Genomic DNA, 20,279 nt, shown 5'->3' on the forward strand with positions numbered 1-20,279 from the left:
TACGTTAAAGTCCAGAAGTGGTGCCTCGTTCTCGGGGTTAAGGTTGCGCCTATTTCTGGTGTTCACTATCGCAATAGTGCTACTATGCAATGTTAACACCTCTACTAATACAAAATAAGGTAGTTAAAGAAAAGAAGAGAAAGTAGAACTACAAACGGAAAAGATATAAGCTCTAAGAATAAGCACAGACCAGTGCTAAGGAATGCGTTACGGGTTCAGAAGTACGCGTGGTTCGGCATGTGATAGCTGTTTAGGTCTTTAGTAGCTGCCAATTTCAGTTTAGCGCAAAAAGTGAAGTGAATTTGGCTTTAAAAGGGTAATCCGGTCGATGGATCCCTAGATGTATACGTCCTGGACCACTTGTTAAGGTGGTAAACGTAATAATTTAAGTCCGCATGTAATGTGCATGTAAGGCTATGTAATGGCTCCTAATCGTTGTGCAGACTTCTTTCTAATAGTGAAGTTAGGCTAGGCATTTGCCTAGCCCTTACCCCCGAGATCCGGTAGTAAAGTTTTACTATTAGCGTAGTCCTTACCCCCTAGATCCGGTAGTATTGTTATTCGGAGCTAGTCTAGAAAGGCGCGATGCCGTTGTGCTAATAGCAGTTTTGTCATCCCGTCCGCGGGCATTAAGGTAGTTTCGACCTATTCGACCTTAAGGTCTCCGGCTTGGTACCTCTTACGCAGCTAGCACTGCTGTATATCCACATGCCTTATCTTAGTGTCTAGCTTTTGGCCTTATGCAGTAACGACTCGAATAGTTTGCTTGTTGTTATATAATAACCTCCCCTTACTGTTAAGGCTTAAGTCTATGTTTTTGAACACTCGTTCCCACTAGATTATCTCCGTTCCAGCATAGCTAAGTGCATACAGCTCTAACTCCGTAGATAATTTAGTAACTATAGTCTGCTTCGTGGACTTCTAGTCGATAATTCCTCCAAACAAGAAGAAGACTATACCCTCTGAGCTTCTTCGCGTCTCTGGATCGTCTGCGAACGACGCATCTAAGGCTCCGAAGAACTCCAGCGGTTGCGACAGGTAGGTAAGCCTACTGTCGTCTTTGCTATACTAAACGCTTAATTAAGAGCTTTGTAGCAGATATCTAATGCAATAATCTGCTGCTTTAAGATAATGTTCGGCTGGATTTACCAGATAACGTGCTAACAAAGAAACTGCAAAAGCGATATCCGGTCTTGTATAGGATGCTACGAAGTTAAGAGAACCGACTTTTAACTACATCTCCTTAATTATGTAGGGTTTTGCCTTTTCTTTTGCCGGTTCCTAATTAAAGTTCATAGGTAGAGGTGTATCCGCCCTTTTTTTAGTTAATAAGACATTGTATCTTCCGGCGACCTTCTTAATATAGGTGTCTTAGTTAAGCCACATGTCCCTAGTCTCTCTGTTCCGGATTATTTTAATTCCACAGAAGTAGTCGATTAGGCCTATAACCCTTATCTCGTATTTAGCTATTAGCCTTTTCTATATATCTTCGGCGTAAACTTTGTGTTTATGATGAAATGCCAACACAATGTTATCGACGAAGAAGAAGATTATAACTTTTCTATCGGTGTATAGACAATTAACGACTTGCCGTAGACCAAGCTCTTCTACTCCTTTACTCAGATCTCCCTACTACAGCGCTAGGGACTCCTTAAAGCCGTAAAGGGCGCGAACGCATTTTAATAGCATGTTCGGGTCTCGAAAACCGTCTAGGGGTTAAAGGTAGATTAGCGTCGGCAACTCAGAGTTTAGAAAGGCGTTTACGGCGTCTATCTAGATTGTTTCCAGGTTAAAGTGTGCTATAATTGCTATTAACAACCTAAACAGCCTCGCTGCGAGGGTGGCTACGTACGTGTTAAGCTCGGTTAACTACAAATCTCCTCTTGCACAAATTCGAGCCTTAAACTTCTCCAAGTGTCCTTTTAAGTCTTGCTTATATTTAAACACCTACGTTAACGGGACGGTTGGGTTGTTTCCTGCTTAACTTTTAGGGATCTAATAGAACGTTCTAGTGTCTAGAGCCTTTTAAAACTCTGCTCTAGCAGCCTTTTCGAATTCCTTTAAGTACTTGTGTATAATAAGGTCTTTCTAGCGTTTTGGTTCTGGCGGTAAATCTCCGATAAGGACAGGTGCGTCTTTTGCGGATGCTCCTTCCTCTATAACCGCCTTCATCGTAGTAATAGCGTAGACTTTAGCTATCGTCGCATAAGTCGTAAACATTCCCGTAGCGTCGAATAAGGTTATTTCGCCGAAGTTAAAGTCTATAACCTCGGAGTTAAAGCTTGTAGGTAGCTGGTAGTCGATCATTCTCTGCCGTTAAGCCGATAACGTTAGTTTATCGAGCTTATCGTCCGGATCTATCTGTTCCGGTCCCCGCTTCTAAGCTTGATAGAAGGGGAAGAGTTGATTGTCTATATATTCGATGCCTTGGACACTAACAAACGTCTCCACGATGTCCTCTCGCATTTCTTTAGGTCTGTTGTAGGGGATTGTGTATTCGACATTACTGTTATCTTAAATTAGAGCACCTCTTCGGAAGGATTCCGGAATTTCGACCTTATTACCTTGTCTAGCGATGTAGCTTATGTACATAGCCTCTTGTAGGTTATAAAATTAATGTGCTTCTGCAGCGTAGTCTAGTTCGACATCAATCGCAAGATTAAGTAGTACTACTATATTCAGATTAAAGTCGTAGAGTCCTTCGTACTTCATCTTCTCGTTAAACACTACATCTCTTGTCCTGATCACCCTGTCTAGGCTTGGGATCCAGATTCGAAAGATGTTGTATCCCTCGAAGCCGACTAGGTATCCGATTCTTACTCGCTCCATCATCTTCTCCCTTTTAGGGACGTCTTTTGGATTAGTTTTGTGTGCATACGCTCTCGACCCGAACTTATAGATGTAGGCGATATCTGGCTTCTAGTTTGTCGCTATTTCCCATAGGGATTTGTAACCTAATGCTTGCGTTAGGGCCCTATTTATAATGTAGGCTGCTGTTACGTAGGCTTCATTCCAGAGATCCTTTAGGAGCCTTAATTTAATAATTAGTGTTCTTGCCATCTCGACGATAACGCCGCCGGCTCGTTCTGCTAGGTCCTGTGCTTACGTATACGGTGCTAAGGGCTTCTACATTACTAATCCCTTGCGGAGTGCGGACTAAAACGTTAATCCGTACTTGGGGTCTGCGTCCGATCTAAGGGCGAATATTTCACGACCTATACTCTTCACAAAGGTCTGAAGTTCCTCGAAGTATCGTACTAGGCTCGCTTAATTAGTGTTCGGCATCGTCCAAACGAAGTGCAGGTGTGTCGTCAAATCCACGGCGTAAAACATGTATTTATCTCTGTTCTTTGCTATGTTAAATTCCACGATATCGGCCGCAACGTCGGAAAAAGGTGCTAGCATCCTGATCTTAACCGGTTTTCTTCGAGAAACGATTCTTTTCGACTTGCTCTAGGCGCATAAGTAGCATTCGTACATTTTAGGGGCCGCATCTCCATCTTTCAGATACTCTACGCCTTTAGCGGCTCGATAGAGTTCTAATATACGATCACCCCCGATGTAGCCTATAATTCGGTGCTATTAGGCCTAAGAGAGGACTCTAGGTCGTCTCGCAGCCCTGCTGTCCGTCGCGAAGGCGACGAGCCGTGTTTGATCGGCTAGTTAATCCCTTTTCAACGCTATCTCGACGCTTAGGGGTTAACTGTTCTCGTTAAGTAGCCAGTTGATGATTTCAATCCTTACTTTCGGCGTAGTCGCCAGGTTTAGGTATAGTAAGCCGCTATATCGCTTAATCTTGGCAACAACTGCTCCGGATTCATCTATCCAGTTGTCGGTCCTCTCGTCCAAGAAGAGGCCGAAGTCTCTACACAGCCTAGTCGACACGATGTTGACGTAAAATCCGGGTATATACAGGACGTCCCTTAGTAACAGCGTAATCGGCTTGCCTAAGGGTAATAGGAACTGCACTTTTGCCGTGCCTCTTGCAGCAGCCTTTATCTGTTAGTTCCCGGTGTAAATCGACACGTTATATGGTATATTAACGACCTTAAATCCTGCCATAGTTAGATTGTTTACGATGTAAACGTTCGAGCTACTATCTAGAAGCTATCGATTTTTCTCGTCGTGAGCTTCGGTCGACATTACTCTAAACTAAGTAACCGCTCTAATAGCGTGACTGCTATACTGCGTCTTCGGTTCGTTAGAGACGATTGTCCTACTTGAACTAGGTGTTCCGGACCTAGTCCATTCCTTTAGTACCTTAGTGATCTTGTAGTAATCCTTTAGTCCTATAGCAATAGGGTCTCTAAACTTCATCTGCTAGAGGCATTTGGCCTTGTCCTTCTTAAGGACGTTCCGGTAGTTGTCGAGGAATTTCTTATCCTCTTTTGTTATATCGGCTTTATTAGGTCGAAGACGATAGTTGACGATAGGACAATCTCCTAGTTTTGGACACGCTTTGTAGGCGTCTTTACCCGTATACGGTCGACAGGTCCTATCCTTGTTGTTAGGCCTGTTTCCTCTGTTTTAATTACCTAAATTAGTCGTTGCGTTAAATGTTACCTAACCTATTCCGGTAATTTAAGCCTCTTTAGACCTAAACGTAGCGTTTGCACGGAACTACTTAGCCAAGTTGCCAGGGTCTCTGTTAATAAACGTAGTTACGTCGTGAACGCATTAACTAAGATTATTCTTGCTCGCTAACAGTCTTCCTGTAGTAACATCAATCTTGTCTTCTACCATTCGCACGAAGTCGTCTTTCAGGATGCTAGCGGCCGGATAGTGTCCTCTAACTATCTTCTTTTTAAGCTTAATCTACTTCTGCAGGTGCATAAGGATGTTAGACGACTTAGGTCCAGACAACAGGTCGTTGTGTTGTTTAGAAAGCATTCTGCGCCTCGTCGCGTCGTCCGGCGCGAATGTCTTAGTTACGAAGTCCATCTAGCTTGCTAGTGTCCTAGACTAATCGTTAAGGTCGTCTAGGTACGTTAACGGAATAGTCCGGCTAAAGTATTTTTTAAAATCTTCTTTCTTCTTCCTAAACGTCTCGTAGATGACGGATTCTCTAGTGTAGTTCTTTATTTTAGAGTCGAAAATAGCTTTATTTTGTTGCTACTTTATAAAGTTCTCGCCTTCCAGAAGTTAAGTGTCTGTAAGGCCTAAATCCGTCTTGTTCGGCATGTTTGGGACCTTTAGTTCTAAAGTTCGGTCTACGGCTATACCGTCTTTAACTATTAGGGTTGTCTCTCGCATATATTGCTACACATAGTTGTTAATTGCCGCCGACTTAGTGTTCAGGTACTATTCGTCGTACTTAGTTTAATTAGTGCAGACGATTTCTCGACGCTTTAGTCCTGTTGCGGTTAGAAAACCCAACGAGTCTAGCTTAAGACCTTCTATTGTTGCTTGTTAATGCGAAGTTGTCTTTAATCTTGTTGTTCAAGTCGAAACCGGGCTTATAACTGTCAATTAAGTAGTGCAATGCAGGGGTGAACTTCAAGATTAAGAAAAACCATGTGTTTCTTAAGGTTATCGACCTAAAGACTATATAGACGCCGTGATTCCAAATACCCAAAAGGGGTTAGGGTCTTATCGCTAATATCCTATAATATCATATAGGACACTAACCACGTAATCAGGCTGTTGGAGTCAATATCCCTGGTCTTACCCTGTTTCATAAATCAACGCTAACAGATCGACACATCCACTCCGTTCGGATGAGATCTCGTTGGAACCGTGAGATCTATTCTGGAACGGATGTGACGGTTGGGTTGCGTCAGTCAGCAGGGTCACGTCCAGCGTCTTTGCTGGAGAAACATGGGTATCCTTCCCATGAGAGCAGGCGGCGGAAGACGTCAGAGAGAGTTCTCAATGATCATCCTGCCAACAACTTCGTTACGGAGGATAGCATCGTAGTTGTGGTTCGAAGTTGGAGGTAGAGGAAATGCTGAGCTGATGTGAAACGTGGCATTTTGCACGAAGCTTGGTCGAGAAAATCGCATAGACGCATCCTGCACACAATCTTTTGGTGAGCTCCTGGAGGTATACCAGACCAAGTATTGATTAACATTGGGATGACTTCTCCGTCAGAGACAGCGACTTCCCGAACTCATCACAGCCAAGACACTTCGGATGCTCCCGATACCATGTGGAGAAAGGGTCAAAAGCTGCCTACATTTAAACATCCCTGATGAGACAGACCGTCGTCGAAACATCCATGATTTTAAGCGCCACCTTGCGTCTGTGATTGCTCTCTGACCGCTTGTTCAACAAATAAGAACCTCGGGCCCATTCAGCTGTCACTGCACCTTTCTCCACGCAGCACCCGCCGACATGGCAGACCTCAAATCCTTTGATCAAACGAAGCTCAAGGCATTCGAGAACGCGGCTGCTGGACACGATGGCGTACTTCTGGACGAATCAGGTGAACTCGTCATCAAACCATGCACAGCGGAAGAAGTCGACTTCTACCAAGAAAGCATCTCACAACACCCCAAATTCTACGAGTTGATGCCAACTTTCATGGGCACCCTCACTCTCGGAGCACCAGCCCAGGTCCTAGACACCACCGCCGCACAGGAGGAACTCACACAAGAGCAAAAAGACCAAACTCTACTCCACGGCAAAGCCTTGACCACCGAGACCGCCATAGTACTGGAGAATCTCGAGCATGGCTTCAAGCAACCCAATGTCCTGGATCTCAAACTCGGCTCCCGTTTGTGGGCAGAAGGAACCAAGCCTGAGAAAGCAGATCGACTCGACAAGGTCTCTGCCGAAACCACAAGTGGCTCTCTCAACTTCCGCATCGCTGGTATGAAAGTCTGGAATGGCCAAGGCTTTGACATCTACGACAAGTTCTATGGACGCAAGTTTAGCAAAGACAATGTCAAGGATGGCTTCGCGGCATTCTTCAGCAGTCTTTCAGCCGGTGTGCCGAAAGATGATGCCCGTTTGCTGCTCGAGACGATTCTTGCGGACATCACGAAAGCCCGTCACAGCTTGGAGCGCTCAGAGTCACGGATGTACGGCGCGAGCATTCTGGTGGTGTACGAGGGCGACAATGAAGCGCTAGACACAATCATGAGGGGCCCACCAAAAGCTCCTGGAGGCGACGAGCGAGCACCCACGACTTTGGAGGTGAAGCAAAGCCAGGAGGAAGACGAGGAAGAAGATGAAGACGCTCCTCCCGTCGCCCACCGGGTCAAGATGATCGACTTTGCACACGCCCAGTGGACGCCAGGAGAAGGTCCGGATGAGAATGTCATCAAGGGACTGAAGAACATCGAGGATCAGATGGACGCGCTCATTGCTCTTTTCGACTAAACCAGCACAGCTAGACAAGAGGCACAGAAGTCTCGATAAGATAGAGCACGAGTGTGAGATACCCAATGTATAATTAGCCATCTACCTTTGAATGCCAAATTCCTCAAAGATTGCCTCGCTGTGCTCTCCGACTGCTGGGACAGGATCCATGCGAACGTGCAGTCCGTCTGCACCACCTGCGGGTTTGAGAGCTGGAACGGGCCCGTTGAGAGTGTCTACTTCAGACCATCGGTTTCGGGCGGCCAATTGAGGATGGTCCCATAGACCAGGCATATCAGTGACCCGGGCGTTCGCGATGCCAGCAGTTTGTAGTCGCTCAAGGACATCATCGGCCGTGAATTTCGAAAATGCCTCCTGAATGATCTCCTTCAACTCCTTGCGATTCGCAGATCTCATCGACGTCGTCTTGAACCTCTCATGCTCCAGCAACTCCTTCTGCTCAAGCACCTGCTCCGCGAAGATTCCCCACTCCCGCTCATTCTGCATGCCCAACATCACCATCCCGCCACCACCAGTCTTGAACGGTCCATACGGATATATCGAAGCATGTTCCGCACCCGCCAGCGCCGGCGCGGGAGCACCGTCATAGGCATAGTACATTGGGAAGGACATCCACTCGGCCATACTCTCCAGCATGCTGACATCCAGTCTGCATCCTTCGCCTGTCTTGCCTCGCTGAATGATAGCCGCGAGGATGTTGTTGAACGCCGTGACGCCCGCTGCAATGTCGGCTATGCTGATACCGGACTTTGCTGGCATTCCGGGCGAGCCTGTGACGGATAGGAAGCCGGATTCGGCTTGGATGAGGAGGTCGTAGGCTTTCTTGTCTTTGTATGGGCCTGTGCTGCCATATCCGCTGATGTCGCAGACGATGAGGCTGGGGTGCTTCTGCTTCAAGGTCTCGTAGCTCAAGCCCATGCGTTCCGAGGCTCCAGGTGCCAGGTTTTGAACCAACACATCCGCTTTGGCTAGAATCGTCTTCAAGGCTGCGAGATCATCCGGTTTCTTGAGGTCCAATGCCAGAGACTCTTTGCTGCGGTTTGTCCAGACGAAGTGCGAGCATAGGCCTTTTACTCGCTCATCGTGGTACCGGTTGAAGTCTCCTAGTCCAGGTCTTTCGACTTTGATCACGCGGGCGCCCAGATCTGCGAGTTGACGGGTGCAAAAAGGGCCTGCGACGGCTTGTTCGAGGGAGACGACTAGAGTGCCTGCGAGAGGAAGTTTTGCTGAGGGATTGCTGGGCTTCCCAGGCTCTGCTTCAAGTCGTCGATGGATTGTGCTGAAGCTCCGAAATTTTGATGCCTTCGGCTGGGTTTTGTCGACTGAGCGTTGAAAGTAAGTATTTGTTGCCCTACAGCCACCGCCAACATTGAGAAGGCCGACAAGACCTGGAGCGATGCGAGGCGTGGCCATGCTAGAACTTCTCGACAGGATGAAGTTGAATGCAGCAGTACCTATTGTCTTAACCTCTCCTTCCCTGACCAAGGGGCTATGGCAGTAGCGAAATGGAAGCGTACTCATGCATGAGGTGAAGGTGTCCAAGGGTCTCCGCACTCGGCGACAGCTCATCCTACATGTCAAGTTAGATGGCAAAAAGATTCAGGCACACTATTATGTCCAGTTTCCTGGCGGCTTGACGACTCGAGAGGTTCGATGATACTGCTGTATCACTCATCAGCGTTCTGTATCTCGTGACACCGCTCGTATCGTTCATTGAGGCGAAGTGGGCGATAGAAGCAAGGACGAGAAGGAGAGCGGGAACCTGGAGGCAATACGCATGAAATTAAGGTTCTGACTAAGAATATGTTCGTCCGACATTCATCCGTTTCCTTCGATGAACAACTTCAGGTTCCATCACGATACAAATCACATGCGAATGCAACAAAAACATCTGCGTCAATCGTCAGCCTGGACTACAAAAGCGGAACCATCCCGTTCGAAGCCACAGCATCAATTTCTGCCAATGAGGTGAACTAGTCAGCCGCTTCTCACCACATCATCGAGGATCGGGGATACTTACACAAGGCCATTGGAGAGACCGTTCAATCTATTTCCCGGAGCGTGCAATTATCCCTTCGTTTCTCACTTCCGGACCGTATATACCATGGCTCTCCCAGGACTGTCTCTCCCAGGCTTGAATCTCCCACAGACATCCTCCACCCCCTTGGCCGATTCAAAAAACACCATACAAGCATCAAGATTAGAGGACCTACCATCGCGGACAGAATGGCGATTCGAGGTAGCGTTCTCTCAACACTACAGCATCAAGCTGGAGTCCGGCCATGCGGAAATGTTTGGTGTTGAGCTCGCCCTCAAACAAGTCTACACGTTCTCCGGATTCAAGGGCGCAATCTTCACATGGCAAGGCTGTCAGCTCGAGGTGACGGGAAATGCAGAGAGTGAATACATTGGACAAGAAACCGACTACGCAGTGGAGTGGCTCAATGTGCACGGCATGCTTGATACGCTTCGATCACAGAACCCAACAGATGGCCCAAGAGTGCTTGTGGTCGGCCCTGACTTTGTTGGCAAGACCAGTCTGGTGCGAACTCTTGCAGCGTGGGAGGCACGCAGCGGATACACGCCCACAGTGCTGAATCTTGATCCTCGAGAAGGCATTCTGGCACCTCCGAGTAGTCTGACAGCGGTCACTGTTGATTCGCAGTTGGAAGTAGATAGTGGATATGGCATTCCGTCTTCGTCGGGCCCCACACTTTCACCTGTGAGAACGCCGCTGATCTATCACTTTCCCTACGCTTCTCCACTCGAAAAGCCTGAAGTCTACAAAGCAGTAGTCACTCGGATGGCGCTCAGTGTGATGAACAAGTTGGAGGAAAATCAGGCGACAAAACGGGGTGGCATCATTGTCGACACACCGGGCACACTGAATGATCCACGGAGCAACTACGACCTCATTGCCCATCTTGTCTCTGAGCTCAGCATCACCATCATTCTGACGCTGGGCTCAGAACGACTATCAAGCGACATGACCAGACGCTTCGGCGGGAACAAATCTCCAGATGAGCTCGTCACCGTCCTTCGGGTGGCCAAACCAGGCGGAGCAGTCGAGCGAGACCACGACTTCATGAAGCAGCTCAACCGCGAACAAACACGCCAATACTTCTTCGGGCCTGGCAACACGCTGAATCCACACTCGCACTCTGCATCTTTCGCTGACCTCGACCTCTTCCGCGCCAAGTCTGCTTCAGTAGCAGCGTCTGAGGACCATGGATTCGCGCCAGGAGATGAGAACGATGATGACTTTGATGTTCCTTATGCGAGCAAGCCAAGCGGAGGTCAGTATGCAACGTTCGAGAAGACGACACCGACGGCAGCCATGACGGGGAGTTTGGTCGCGATCAAGTTCTGCCCTGGTAGTAGTGAGGAGCACGTGGTCAGGGACAGTGCGGTCATGGGATTTCTGTATGTCGCAGATGTTGATGAAGTGCGGAAAAAGGTCCGATTTCTGGCGCCGCATCCTCAGAGATGGGGTGATCGGGCGCTCGTTTGGGGACATGGATGGCCGGAAGCTGTGGCGGATTTGGTGGCTTGATGGAGATGCTCGGTATGGAGCGCAGAGCTATCAGGATGGCGCGACCAAAAAGCGCTCAATCGGTCCTGTGCTACAGCCTACTTGGAAATAGACGGGCTGTGATCAGCATCCCGATGCCCACCATGGCTGCTTGCAATGCGGAAAATTGAAGCTTGCATCAGTATCGTTAATGCGGATCTTCTGACTAAAGCAGATCAAGGCTCATACCGTACTCCTGTTGCGATGTCTCCGATTTGCCCGTCATGCTCTCACTGTCGGCATCGTCGTCACGTACGTCGTTGTTAATTCCAAGTCATATGATGTCCTAGGGTTGTGCTTAGGGTTGTGCTAGGGTCTTTTGTCAATCTTACACCTCTTCTCTTCTGTCACATGACAACAACACATTTATTCCTGCAATGAACAGCTTTCTCATCATCATAATTCTGCTCTTGAGCTTTATCGTCCTCGTCCTAGCATGGTTCGCCATCTCCTCATGTCTAGGCGATGAAGTTCGAGCAGCCTGGAGTGGCCGACGATCAGCCAACTTTCCACCAACAACATACGGCCTACAATACGCACGACACATGGGTCATTCGGGTGCACTATCCGAGCAAATCGAGATGCAAGACATGTTGACCGAGCACGACGAGATGGAGCGTTTCTAAGACTTCCCGGCATTCAAAATTCTACATCCTTACTTGTAAGCTTTCCTCCCTCCTTCTGGGCATCCTGATCGCCCTCCAACGGCGGCAGCGAGAATGGCTTGATCACAAACTTCCGCCTGCTGACTGTAAACGCCAGGTCTTCGCCGAGACTGTTACCGGCTCCTGCTCCGCCTTCTCCTCGCTCGGTGTTGATGGGCAGCTTGTGCACCTTGACCATGCCTTGCGGTTGCTCATCGTTACCACGTGCACCACCACTTTCCGCGAGAGCACTGGATGAATCCATGAGATGCGGGAACGGCGTGAGCTCGATGACACCATCGCTGAGGATCTCCATCCATCGAACCAGGCCGGAGTGGCGAGGGTAGAGCTCCAGTGGTAGGGTTATCATGGCGACTAGGCGATTGTGGTGCTGTCGTAGCAGCGCTCGTAGCGAGCGAAAGAAGCCTAGCACTTGGTCGGGTTGGCTGGCGTTTGGAGGGTAGAGTGCTGGACTGAGGAGAGAAGGAACGACTAGTCGATGAATGCTAGTTGGAGGAGTGGCAGCAAGGCTTTTCGCGAGAGATTGGAGGATGTTCTCGAATGTTGATGTCAAGGATATCGGGATGTGATTGACTTTGGCGCCGGTAGGTACTGCCAGTCGCTTGGTGAGGTCAAACGTGTGGCAAAAGGGCGAAGGTACTGGGACACCGTCTGCCGCTGGTGCTGCGATTCGATCAGGAAGAGCTGTACTTACCATCAGTGATGAACGTGGAAGAGAACTCGTGGGCGAAGCAATGCGACATCGAATTCTTGCACTATATAAAGCACACGTCTCGAGGGACTCAACGCACCTCTTTCTCCCGCTTGTCCCAACCTCTCGTACCTCCACGCAATCTTCATCTTCTCCTCATCGGAGGCACTCTTTCCCGCAGCTTTGTCTCGACTTCTCTCCTCTGCCACGCCTGGAAGTTCTTTCACCCATCCTTCGCCGGCCCCCACAATATGTACGTGGTGCTCTTGACAGATGCCTTCCGCAGCGAAGTATCGAAGCAAAGTGCCCGAGAAGTCTGTCGTGCCACTCTCTGATACGAGCAGACTGTAACCGAGTGCGAGACCTCCATGCCCGCCGAGCAGGCTATCGAAGGAGGGAGTGCCGGTTGATGTGGTGGAGTGAGAAGTCAATGGCGAAGGTCGAACGCCTAGAGGCGCTGGACTCTCACTAGACGGCGAGGCGACTGGTGGCTTACCAACGACGACATTGCGTTTCCGGAAAGCCATGCGCGCGGTGCGGTTGTGAGGAGATCAAAGTTGAAAACATGTCATGAATGAATGGTCCGGATGAAATTCAGCCGGCTCCACCAAAATTTGACGCGAGACGCGGGACGCGTTCATCCGTACGGATATCTCTTGCAGGCATCCTTCTCGACATCACTTCATCATCAACATGATTTCAACGAAACAGCCTCGAATACATCGTACGCTCGGGATGAAAGATGGGCGACCAACAACCGAGCTCCTCGCCTTCTCGTGGGATCAAACGAAAAGCCGATGAAATGCAATCGCCACGTCGAATCCGGGCTTTGCATCAAGATGTCGTCAACAAGATTGCTGCCGGAGAGATCATTGTTGCGCCGGTGCACGCATTGAAGGAGCTCATAGAGAATGCTGTCGATGCTGGTGCGACTAGTCTGGAGATACTGGTCAAGGAGGGTGGCCTAAAGCTTCTTCAAATCACCGACAATGGCTGCGGCATCAGCAAGGAAGATCTACCCATCTTGTGCGAGCGGTTCACCACTTCGAAGCTGAAGGAGTTTGAAGACTTGCAAGCGATCGGAACATACGGATTCCGAGGAGAGGCGCTCGCCAGTATAAGTCACATCGCCCACCTGGCAGTGACAACCAAGACAGCAGACTCTAGCTGCGCCTGGAAAGCATACTACGCTGGCGGCAACCTGACACCTGCAAAACCTGGTCAGTCAGCCGAGCCGAGGGCCTGCGCAGGTAGGCAAGGCACTCAGATCACCGTTGAAGACCTCTTCTACAACGTGCCCACCCGTCGACGAGCTTTCCGTTCAGCCAGCGAGGAGTACGCAAAGATTGCAGAACTGGTCGGCAAGTATGCTGTCCATTGCCAAGGTGTTGCCTTCTCTTGCAAGAAACATGGAGAGGCTGGAGCAGGTGTGGCGGTTCCCGCAAATGCAGCCATGCGCGATCGGGTTCGCCTCATCCACAACAGCGCGGTTGCGAACGATCTCATCGATATTCGTGTCGAGAACGACCAGTACGGCTTCAAAGCTGAAGGTCTCGTCAGCAATTCCAACCACAGTGGTAAGCGCACCACGATGTTACTTTTCATCAACCATCGATCGGTCGATTCGTCGATCATCAAGAAGGCAGTGGAGCAGACGTATCAGGCATTTCTGCCCAAAGGAGCCAAACCATTTCTCTATCTCAGTCTAGAGATCGATCCCGCTCGCGTGGACGTCAACGTGCATCCAACAAAGCGCGAAGTCAACATCCTGAACGAAGAAGAAATTGTTGAACTCATCTGCGAGGACATCCGCAAGAGTCTGGGAAAGGTGGACACAAGCCGAACTTTCATGACACAAAGCCTGTTGAGCGGTGCAAAGATGCCAGCCATCGCCAAATCGAACACGCTGCCGGAGGTGAGCTCCACTCCTGCAGCCAACTCTCTGCGACCAGCAACTTCGCAGGCCAGCATAAGGAAGCCGTACGAGAACAACCTGGTGCGGACTGATGCAAAGGAGAGGAAAATCACTGCAATGCTGCCTCGTGGGCAACGACCATCCTCGCCATCACACGAACCTGCTTCCGATGGGATGGATTATGAAATCACCGACAAAGAAGCAACGATCTGCCGCCTGACAACTGTGAAGGACCTCCGAGCCTCGGTCAGGGAGAACATGCACAACGAGCTCACCGACACTTTTGCCAGTCATACTTTCGTTGGCATCGTTGATGAATCGAGACGTATCGCAGCCATTCAAGGAGGAGTCAAGCTCTTTTTAGTCGACTATGGTCTCACCTCTGCGGAATACTTCTACCAGCTTGGTCTCACTGACTTCGGCAATTTTGGCTCGATACGCTTTGATCCTCCGCTCAAACTCAACGACCTGCTCCAGATCGCTGTCGAACAGACCAGAGCGCTTGAGCCACATGTCGAGTGCGATTGGGAGGAAGTCGTGCCGGCGGTAGCCGATCAGTTGATCTCCCGCCGAGCAATGCTCGGTGAATACTTTTCGCTAGACATCTCGCAAGAGGGTGAACTTCTGGCCATTCCTCTACTGGCTAAAGGCTACATGCCATCGCTGGCTAAGCTTCCCAATTTCTTGCTGAGACTAGGGCCCCACGTTGACTGGACGGACGAGAAAACGTGCTTCCACAGTTTCCTGAGGGAGCTGGCTAGCTTTTACGCTCCTGAGTCAATTCCACTTGCCTCTCAGACCGACGCAGACGACGCCGATGTAGCCGAGAGGCGGCGACACTTGCATCGCTCCGTGGAGAACGTACTGTTCCCAGCTTTCAAGTCTAGGCTTATCGCAACTCGAGGTCTTCTGAAGGGCATCATCGAGGTCGCAAATCTACGCGGACTTTACCGTGTGTTTGAGCGATGTTGACGATCAGATGCAACTAGCCTGACAAAAAGCTGCATCCTCCGCCTCGACTTGTACGCACGCGGTCCCACGTGCCGATTTGTTTGCGCTTCTCCACGCGACTACGATCCTGAATCGTTTCCTGGGAGCTTCATCAACATAAGTACCGGCTGTGTGATTGCTAGTGCACTAGTAGTTGTGCTGACGTATGGGCGAAGCATGTATAGATACATCGAACTACTGTACTCCGCAGTACTTGGTACAGGCAGCTCCGCATTTGAGTGACTTCTTGGTCGAACAAACTTTAGTGTCGCCTCGCCGCCTCGGCACTTCTTCGAGACCCTTGACGTCCGTTCGTCGAGCACAGCGTAGGCCACCCGTTAAACCAATGTCACCCGTCCATGGCCTGACCGAACTCCTCTCCTCGACCCCGCCTCTCCTCCAAGAACCGAGACCACCTTCCTATGGAGGCTGAGGCACCAGCAATTTTAGGAAAGCTTGGGTGATCATAGGCTTTGCAGGACATCGTGCCACCGTCACTCAGGCCCACAATTCAACGACGAATCGCGAAGGTCCTATTTCACTACTGAGTGGCATCCCGCGCCACCGTACCCCTGGCATCGTCATGTTATTTTCCTGCACAGAGCTCGACTTTGCGCCCGGCCACTGTTGTGAAGGGTCTTGACGCCCACCGGATCAGTTTCTGGTCAAGCAATAGGCAGCAGCATCATGTACGGTCCCTTCGCCGAGCATCCGCGTGGAAGTGGTCCCCAGTACCTACCAGGAGGCCGAGTGAAAAATGTAGTCATTCCATGCAAGACATCTCCGATGGAGTGGTATGAACCTCTACCTCACGCCTTGTGTTGGTTCCTTCGGCTCGTACGCCGATCCTGAAAGCATCCTATGCAGCGTTATTCCGAATTTCGTATCCTCATGAAACAGTCCATCAGTGCTGGAGAGCTACTGGATCTCATTGTTTTGTCGGGCGGAGCCTGTGTGGGATGCAACCTGGTGGCGCTCGCCTCTGCCGTCAGAGCGATGTTGTGTCTGGTTCAGCTGACGGCTGACCGTTGTCAGCCGTCCGGCGGTCAGTTACTAAATGGACGCTTAGCTCCGGGTTCTTACCTAATTAACCCGGTAACTAACAGCTTCCTGTCCGGCCGTTAACTAGCTAGCTAACAGTGATTTTGGTGTGGCTGTTGTCGTCGTTAATTAGTAGTATGCACGATAAACGCAGAGTTTCAAGAGTTAGTCGTAAATCGAGTGGAGAAGCGGATACTCCCGCGGCGCCAAGACCCTGGATTTGCGATGTGATCCTCAAACCTTCTACTATGTTTACACCGCTGCATTACTACTAATATTATCTTAATTCTTATAGACCATAGCTCAGAATGCGCGCAATAATAGGCCCAAAGCGGCTTAGCGACGGCTTAATAAGGCCTTAGTGCAGGCACACGCGATCGCGCAGGGCGGCGTTTCTAAGGGCACTAAGAAAACATATAGCCTATATTAGGAAGAATTTAAGATTCTCTACTAGCTCCGATATCGATCTCTTAGCTAATTATGTGTATACAGGCCTATTGTATTAAGCAGCAGTTCCCTAATAGCGTTAAGGTCTTAGAGATTAAGTTAATTGCCTTCCTACAAGACCGTGTTATCGACCGACCCCTTAAGGCTTCCAGGAAACGGCACTTCGACAACAAGGACGATGTCGTCGATGCAGTCGGTCTTAGCGCTCGCACGGTAAGGTTGTATGCTACAGCGATTATATCTATAGGCTAGTAGCAGAGGGCATTGCTGCCGTCGAATGTAGTCAAACCTCCGCTTCGCACTAAGCTACTAGTTAGCATGCTTACTTACGAGAGCCGCAAGACTTACGAGAAGCAGCTAAAGGCGTACGAGGACAGAAGCACTAGCACTATGCTCGATAGATACGACGAGCAGCAACACGCAGAGCTCTACAAGGTGTTGTAGCGGCGAGAGGTCGGCGAGCATGTTAACAAGCAGCTGCGAACGCTGGCTAACCTTTAGCTGCGTTACTTTAGTCTATTGCGTAGTAAATCGACTCGTAGTGCGAAGCTCTGTGATCTTGTGTCGTTTCCACTTACTTAAGAGGGTGCGGCGAGCCAGCTATGTTAGCTCATAGTGCTTATTATAAGCCAAGGCAAGACTAACACTATAGGTCGTAAGGAATACGCTGCTTGCATGCGCAACAAGGAAGTCATTTAATGTAGTTTATCGGCTATAGCCTTCTACCTCTTCTACCGGTAGCACCTTACGACTAAGGACTTCCCTTCATTTAACAGTCGCAGAGACTGGTATAATATAGCGCTGTTTCCAGCCGCTTAGCATTAGCTCACGACAGGCTATAGTCACTCGCAGTAGTATAACTAGATCGACAAGGCGTTTAAGAAGGTTGGCATTACCGGCAGCAAGAAGACGCATGCAGGGTATGTATCCGGCGCTCGCGCGGCTAAGGAGAAGGGGGTGGATAAAAGCGACATTCGCAGAGCAGGTAAGTAAGTCTCGTGCTGTGCCCCTTATGATCTATTGTATGAGGATCACACTAAAGGAATAGCTATTGCTACAGCCTCGAGCTTACCGTTAGACTCCTTGGTCCGGTTCTTGAATATACAGCCATTTCTAGCTCTAAACAGCCGTTTAGAGCTGGTAGAGCGAGCAGCTACAACCGGCGTTACAAGCTATGGATACAAGCCAGCCCTCCTTTGCTATAACATTACTACTACGGCGCCAATCGACCTCGGTTCTACACTAGCTTCTTCGCACCGATAAGCTCTACAATCGCCGTCACCAAACCCTTACGCTAGCGGCATTGCATAGTGTTGCCGACGGCGTAGAAGGATTAAGGCTAGCTCGTTAAATAACTAACGCTATAACGTCGGCCTCTCGTTCAAAAAACCGGACTAAGGAGTCTAACTAATCCGGGCAGCTACACTTCATCAGCAAATTCAGGTAACCGACCGGTTATTACCACGCACCCTCGCCATCACCAAACCGGCCAAACGGCATATGGAGCTCTATCTCCTCGATTCAGGCTACAACCTCGTTTAAAAATCATCTTAATATCTTATCATCTCGTCGCATAGTTGCCTCGTTCGTGACTATCTAATTTGCAGAACAAGCTAACCACCCCTAGGACTTTAGGACGCTAGAACTTCGACTAATTAACTAATGTCTACCTCTCCGGCCTGCTACTGCGCTTCGTAAGGAAGATGGCTAGCTTCCCTAAACAAGCCGGCAGTTACTACCATGCTCGTAGAAAACTCCAGCTACTAGTTGAACTACAAGAGATAGTATAGCTAGAGCTATTACGCTAGCAGCAGCATATTAAGGCCACTAGCGTAGAGTTTAGCGATATTGCAGGCACCGGCTTTATTCGATTAATAAGCTACTTCCGCGTTATCGTTCTGCAAGACTTAGTCGTCCTTCGAGAGCAGTTCCCTTAATACCCTATCTTTAGTCACTCGCTGTTCAGAACGTCGCTGTATCACGAGTAGGCTTAGGCCTTGAAGACAGCTATAGTTGAGGATATTAAAGAGCCCGCGCTATGCCTGGTAAACAGGACATGGCTAGTGTTAGCTATACAGATGAAGGAGCAAGAGTTACGACGTGCATAAGATGCGTTTAACACACAGCGTTCGTTCGCGTTGGTAATAGAGCAGTTTAACCGTCTGCGCGCGCTGCACGCACAAGACACGTATAGCATGCTGGAATCCAGCCGGCTCGTGCTGCCTAACATATAGGTGAACGACACAGTCCTACGATTAAGCTGGCAGCTACGAGTAGACGATCCGGTAGCGCCCTTACCAAAACGACATTAGCCGGCTCTACCGTCGTCTACCGGCGGTGTCGTCGACCCGTCGTTGCAGGGCTTGCTAGCGTAATATCACCCTCCGGCTGCTGTTCAGCCCTTAGTAGACGAGCTAAGAGCGGCTGGCCTGCCAGTTACGAGCAGTCCAGTCTATATACTTAGCAGAACGATATCTACGGTGCAACAATACTAACAGGAGTATGCTATCGGACTGAACGGCATGCCGTTAGTGCAACAGCTCGACCGTAACTATAGCATAACATAGAGGCGTTCGCAGCGTGAATTCTACCGCGTTCGCAAGGTAATATAGACTGAGATTAAGAGGCTGGCGGCTATGCCGGGGTCTAATATCTCTATAGCGATATAGGAGCTTACTATATTTATAAAGTCGTGCTATATGAGCTCGCTAAACAAGTTGTCGAAGGTGTTGCAGGCTCGAAACAAGGCTGAGCAGTAAGCCTAGCGTTGCAGAGCGGTGAATTCGAGCTGGAGCTAAGAAGCTAGATTTAGTAATTTTAAGAGCATCGGATAGCGTCTATTGCATGTGCATTTGGAGGAGTTGTTTTACGCCCTTTTAAGGGCTTTAAGATACCTAACGGATGGAGTTTAGTGTAAATTATCTAGTGTATTAGAGCAGTGTTGACGATGTTGTTGCGTAGTAAGGAAACTATAGTGTTTGTGAAGTTTTAAAGTTCTTAGATCCTTAGAATTCGAGCTGTCGCAATATCGAGGATTTTAACATTATTAATTACTGCACACGCAACACACAACCATTGCAACTAATTCTTTTCCTGTCGTCTGAATTAGAGTTACCGCTATCGTTTAAAAAAACACCCATATAAAAATCTTATGTATTAGTGGAGCTATCTTAATGTCCCCGAAGTGTATGCGGCCGGATTCGGTGTAGGACGCAAGGGGTAGGGCGGCGAGGAATGTCGACCCCTACGCTTATTTATTGCGCAACGACTATACACTCGATTTCGATAATTTTTAATTCCACGGTAAGCACGCACTAAGAGCTACACTACAATAATTAAATGGTAGAAAAGCATTATGTATTAAGTGCGCTATCGATGGGCGGACGTGATTCTAGTACTCTACCGGACAGCTGACATAGACCCTGAATTCCCGGCTAAAATCACTGTCAGTCGCTGCGTCAGACACACAGCCACACCCGGAGACAGTCCTTTGCTAAACGACTGCAACCACCCAACGCCGTCGGCTGCTTGGTCTCCGCCACACCCATTTCGCGGTACACAAATCGTCAAATTCGAACGTCGATCGCCGAGGCGCAAAAGCCCCTCCGCAAAGCATAAGAGAAGCATAAGTGTCGA

General features: G+C 49.2%; 5 protein-coding genes across 5 annotated transcripts; 3 read left to right on the plus strand and 2 right to left on the minus strand.

Annotated features, from left to right (window-relative positions):
* Positions 1 to 6,333: 6,333 nt before the first annotated feature.
* On the plus strand, positions 6,334 to 7,323 carry MYCGRDRAFT_47390 (uncharacterized protein; the record flags this gene model as incomplete). The annotated part of the gene is made up of 1 exon (XM_003849374.1): positions 6,334 to 7,323. The coding sequence occupies one exon, from the start codon at positions 6,334 to 6,336 to the stop codon at positions 7,321 to 7,323; it is 990 nt and encodes a 329-aa protein (XP_003849422.1).
* An 81-nt stretch (positions 7,324 to 7,404) lies between these two features.
* On the minus strand, positions 7,405 to 8,736 carry MYCGRDRAFT_48224 (uncharacterized protein; the record flags this gene model as incomplete). The annotated part of the gene is made up of 1 exon (XM_003849632.1): positions 7,405 to 8,736. The coding sequence occupies one exon, from the start codon at positions 8,734 to 8,736 to the stop codon at positions 7,405 to 7,407; it is 1,332 nt and encodes a 443-aa protein (XP_003849680.1).
* Positions 8,737 to 9,256: 520 nt separating this feature from the next.
* Positions 9,257 to 10,876, plus strand: MYCGRDRAFT_110776 (uncharacterized protein; the record flags this gene model as incomplete). The annotated part of the gene is made up of 1 exon (XM_003849375.1): positions 9,257 to 10,876. The coding sequence occupies one exon, from the start codon at positions 9,428 to 9,430 to the stop codon at positions 10,874 to 10,876; it is 1,449 nt and encodes a 482-aa protein (XP_003849423.1).
* Positions 10,877 to 11,533: 657 nt separating this feature from the next.
* MYCGRDRAFT_95776 (uncharacterized protein) lies at positions 11,534 to 12,777 on the minus strand (the record flags this gene model as incomplete). The annotated part of the gene is made up of 2 exons (XM_003849631.1): positions 11,534 to 12,243; positions 12,351 to 12,777. The coding sequence occupies 2 exons, from the start codon at positions 12,775 to 12,777 to the stop codon at positions 11,534 to 11,536; spliced, it is 1,137 nt and encodes a 378-aa protein (XP_003849679.1).
* A 215-nt stretch (positions 12,778 to 12,992) lies between these two features.
* MYCGRDRAFT_75629 (uncharacterized protein) lies at positions 12,993 to 15,137 on the plus strand (the record flags this gene model as incomplete). The annotated part of the gene is made up of 1 exon (XM_003849376.1): positions 12,993 to 15,137. One exon carries the CDS (start codon positions 12,993 to 12,995, stop codon positions 15,135 to 15,137), a length of 2,145 nt encoding a protein of 714 aa, XP_003849424.1.
* Positions 15,138 to 20,279: the final 5,142 nt, after the last annotated feature.

The sequence above is a fragment of the Zymoseptoria tritici genome, chromosome 9, assembly GCF_000219625.1.
Source record: "Zymoseptoria tritici IPO323 chromosome 9, whole genome shotgun sequence".
In the NCBI taxonomy this organism is placed as follows: Eukaryota; Fungi; Ascomycota; class Dothideomycetes; order Mycosphaerellales; family Mycosphaerellaceae; genus Zymoseptoria; species Zymoseptoria tritici.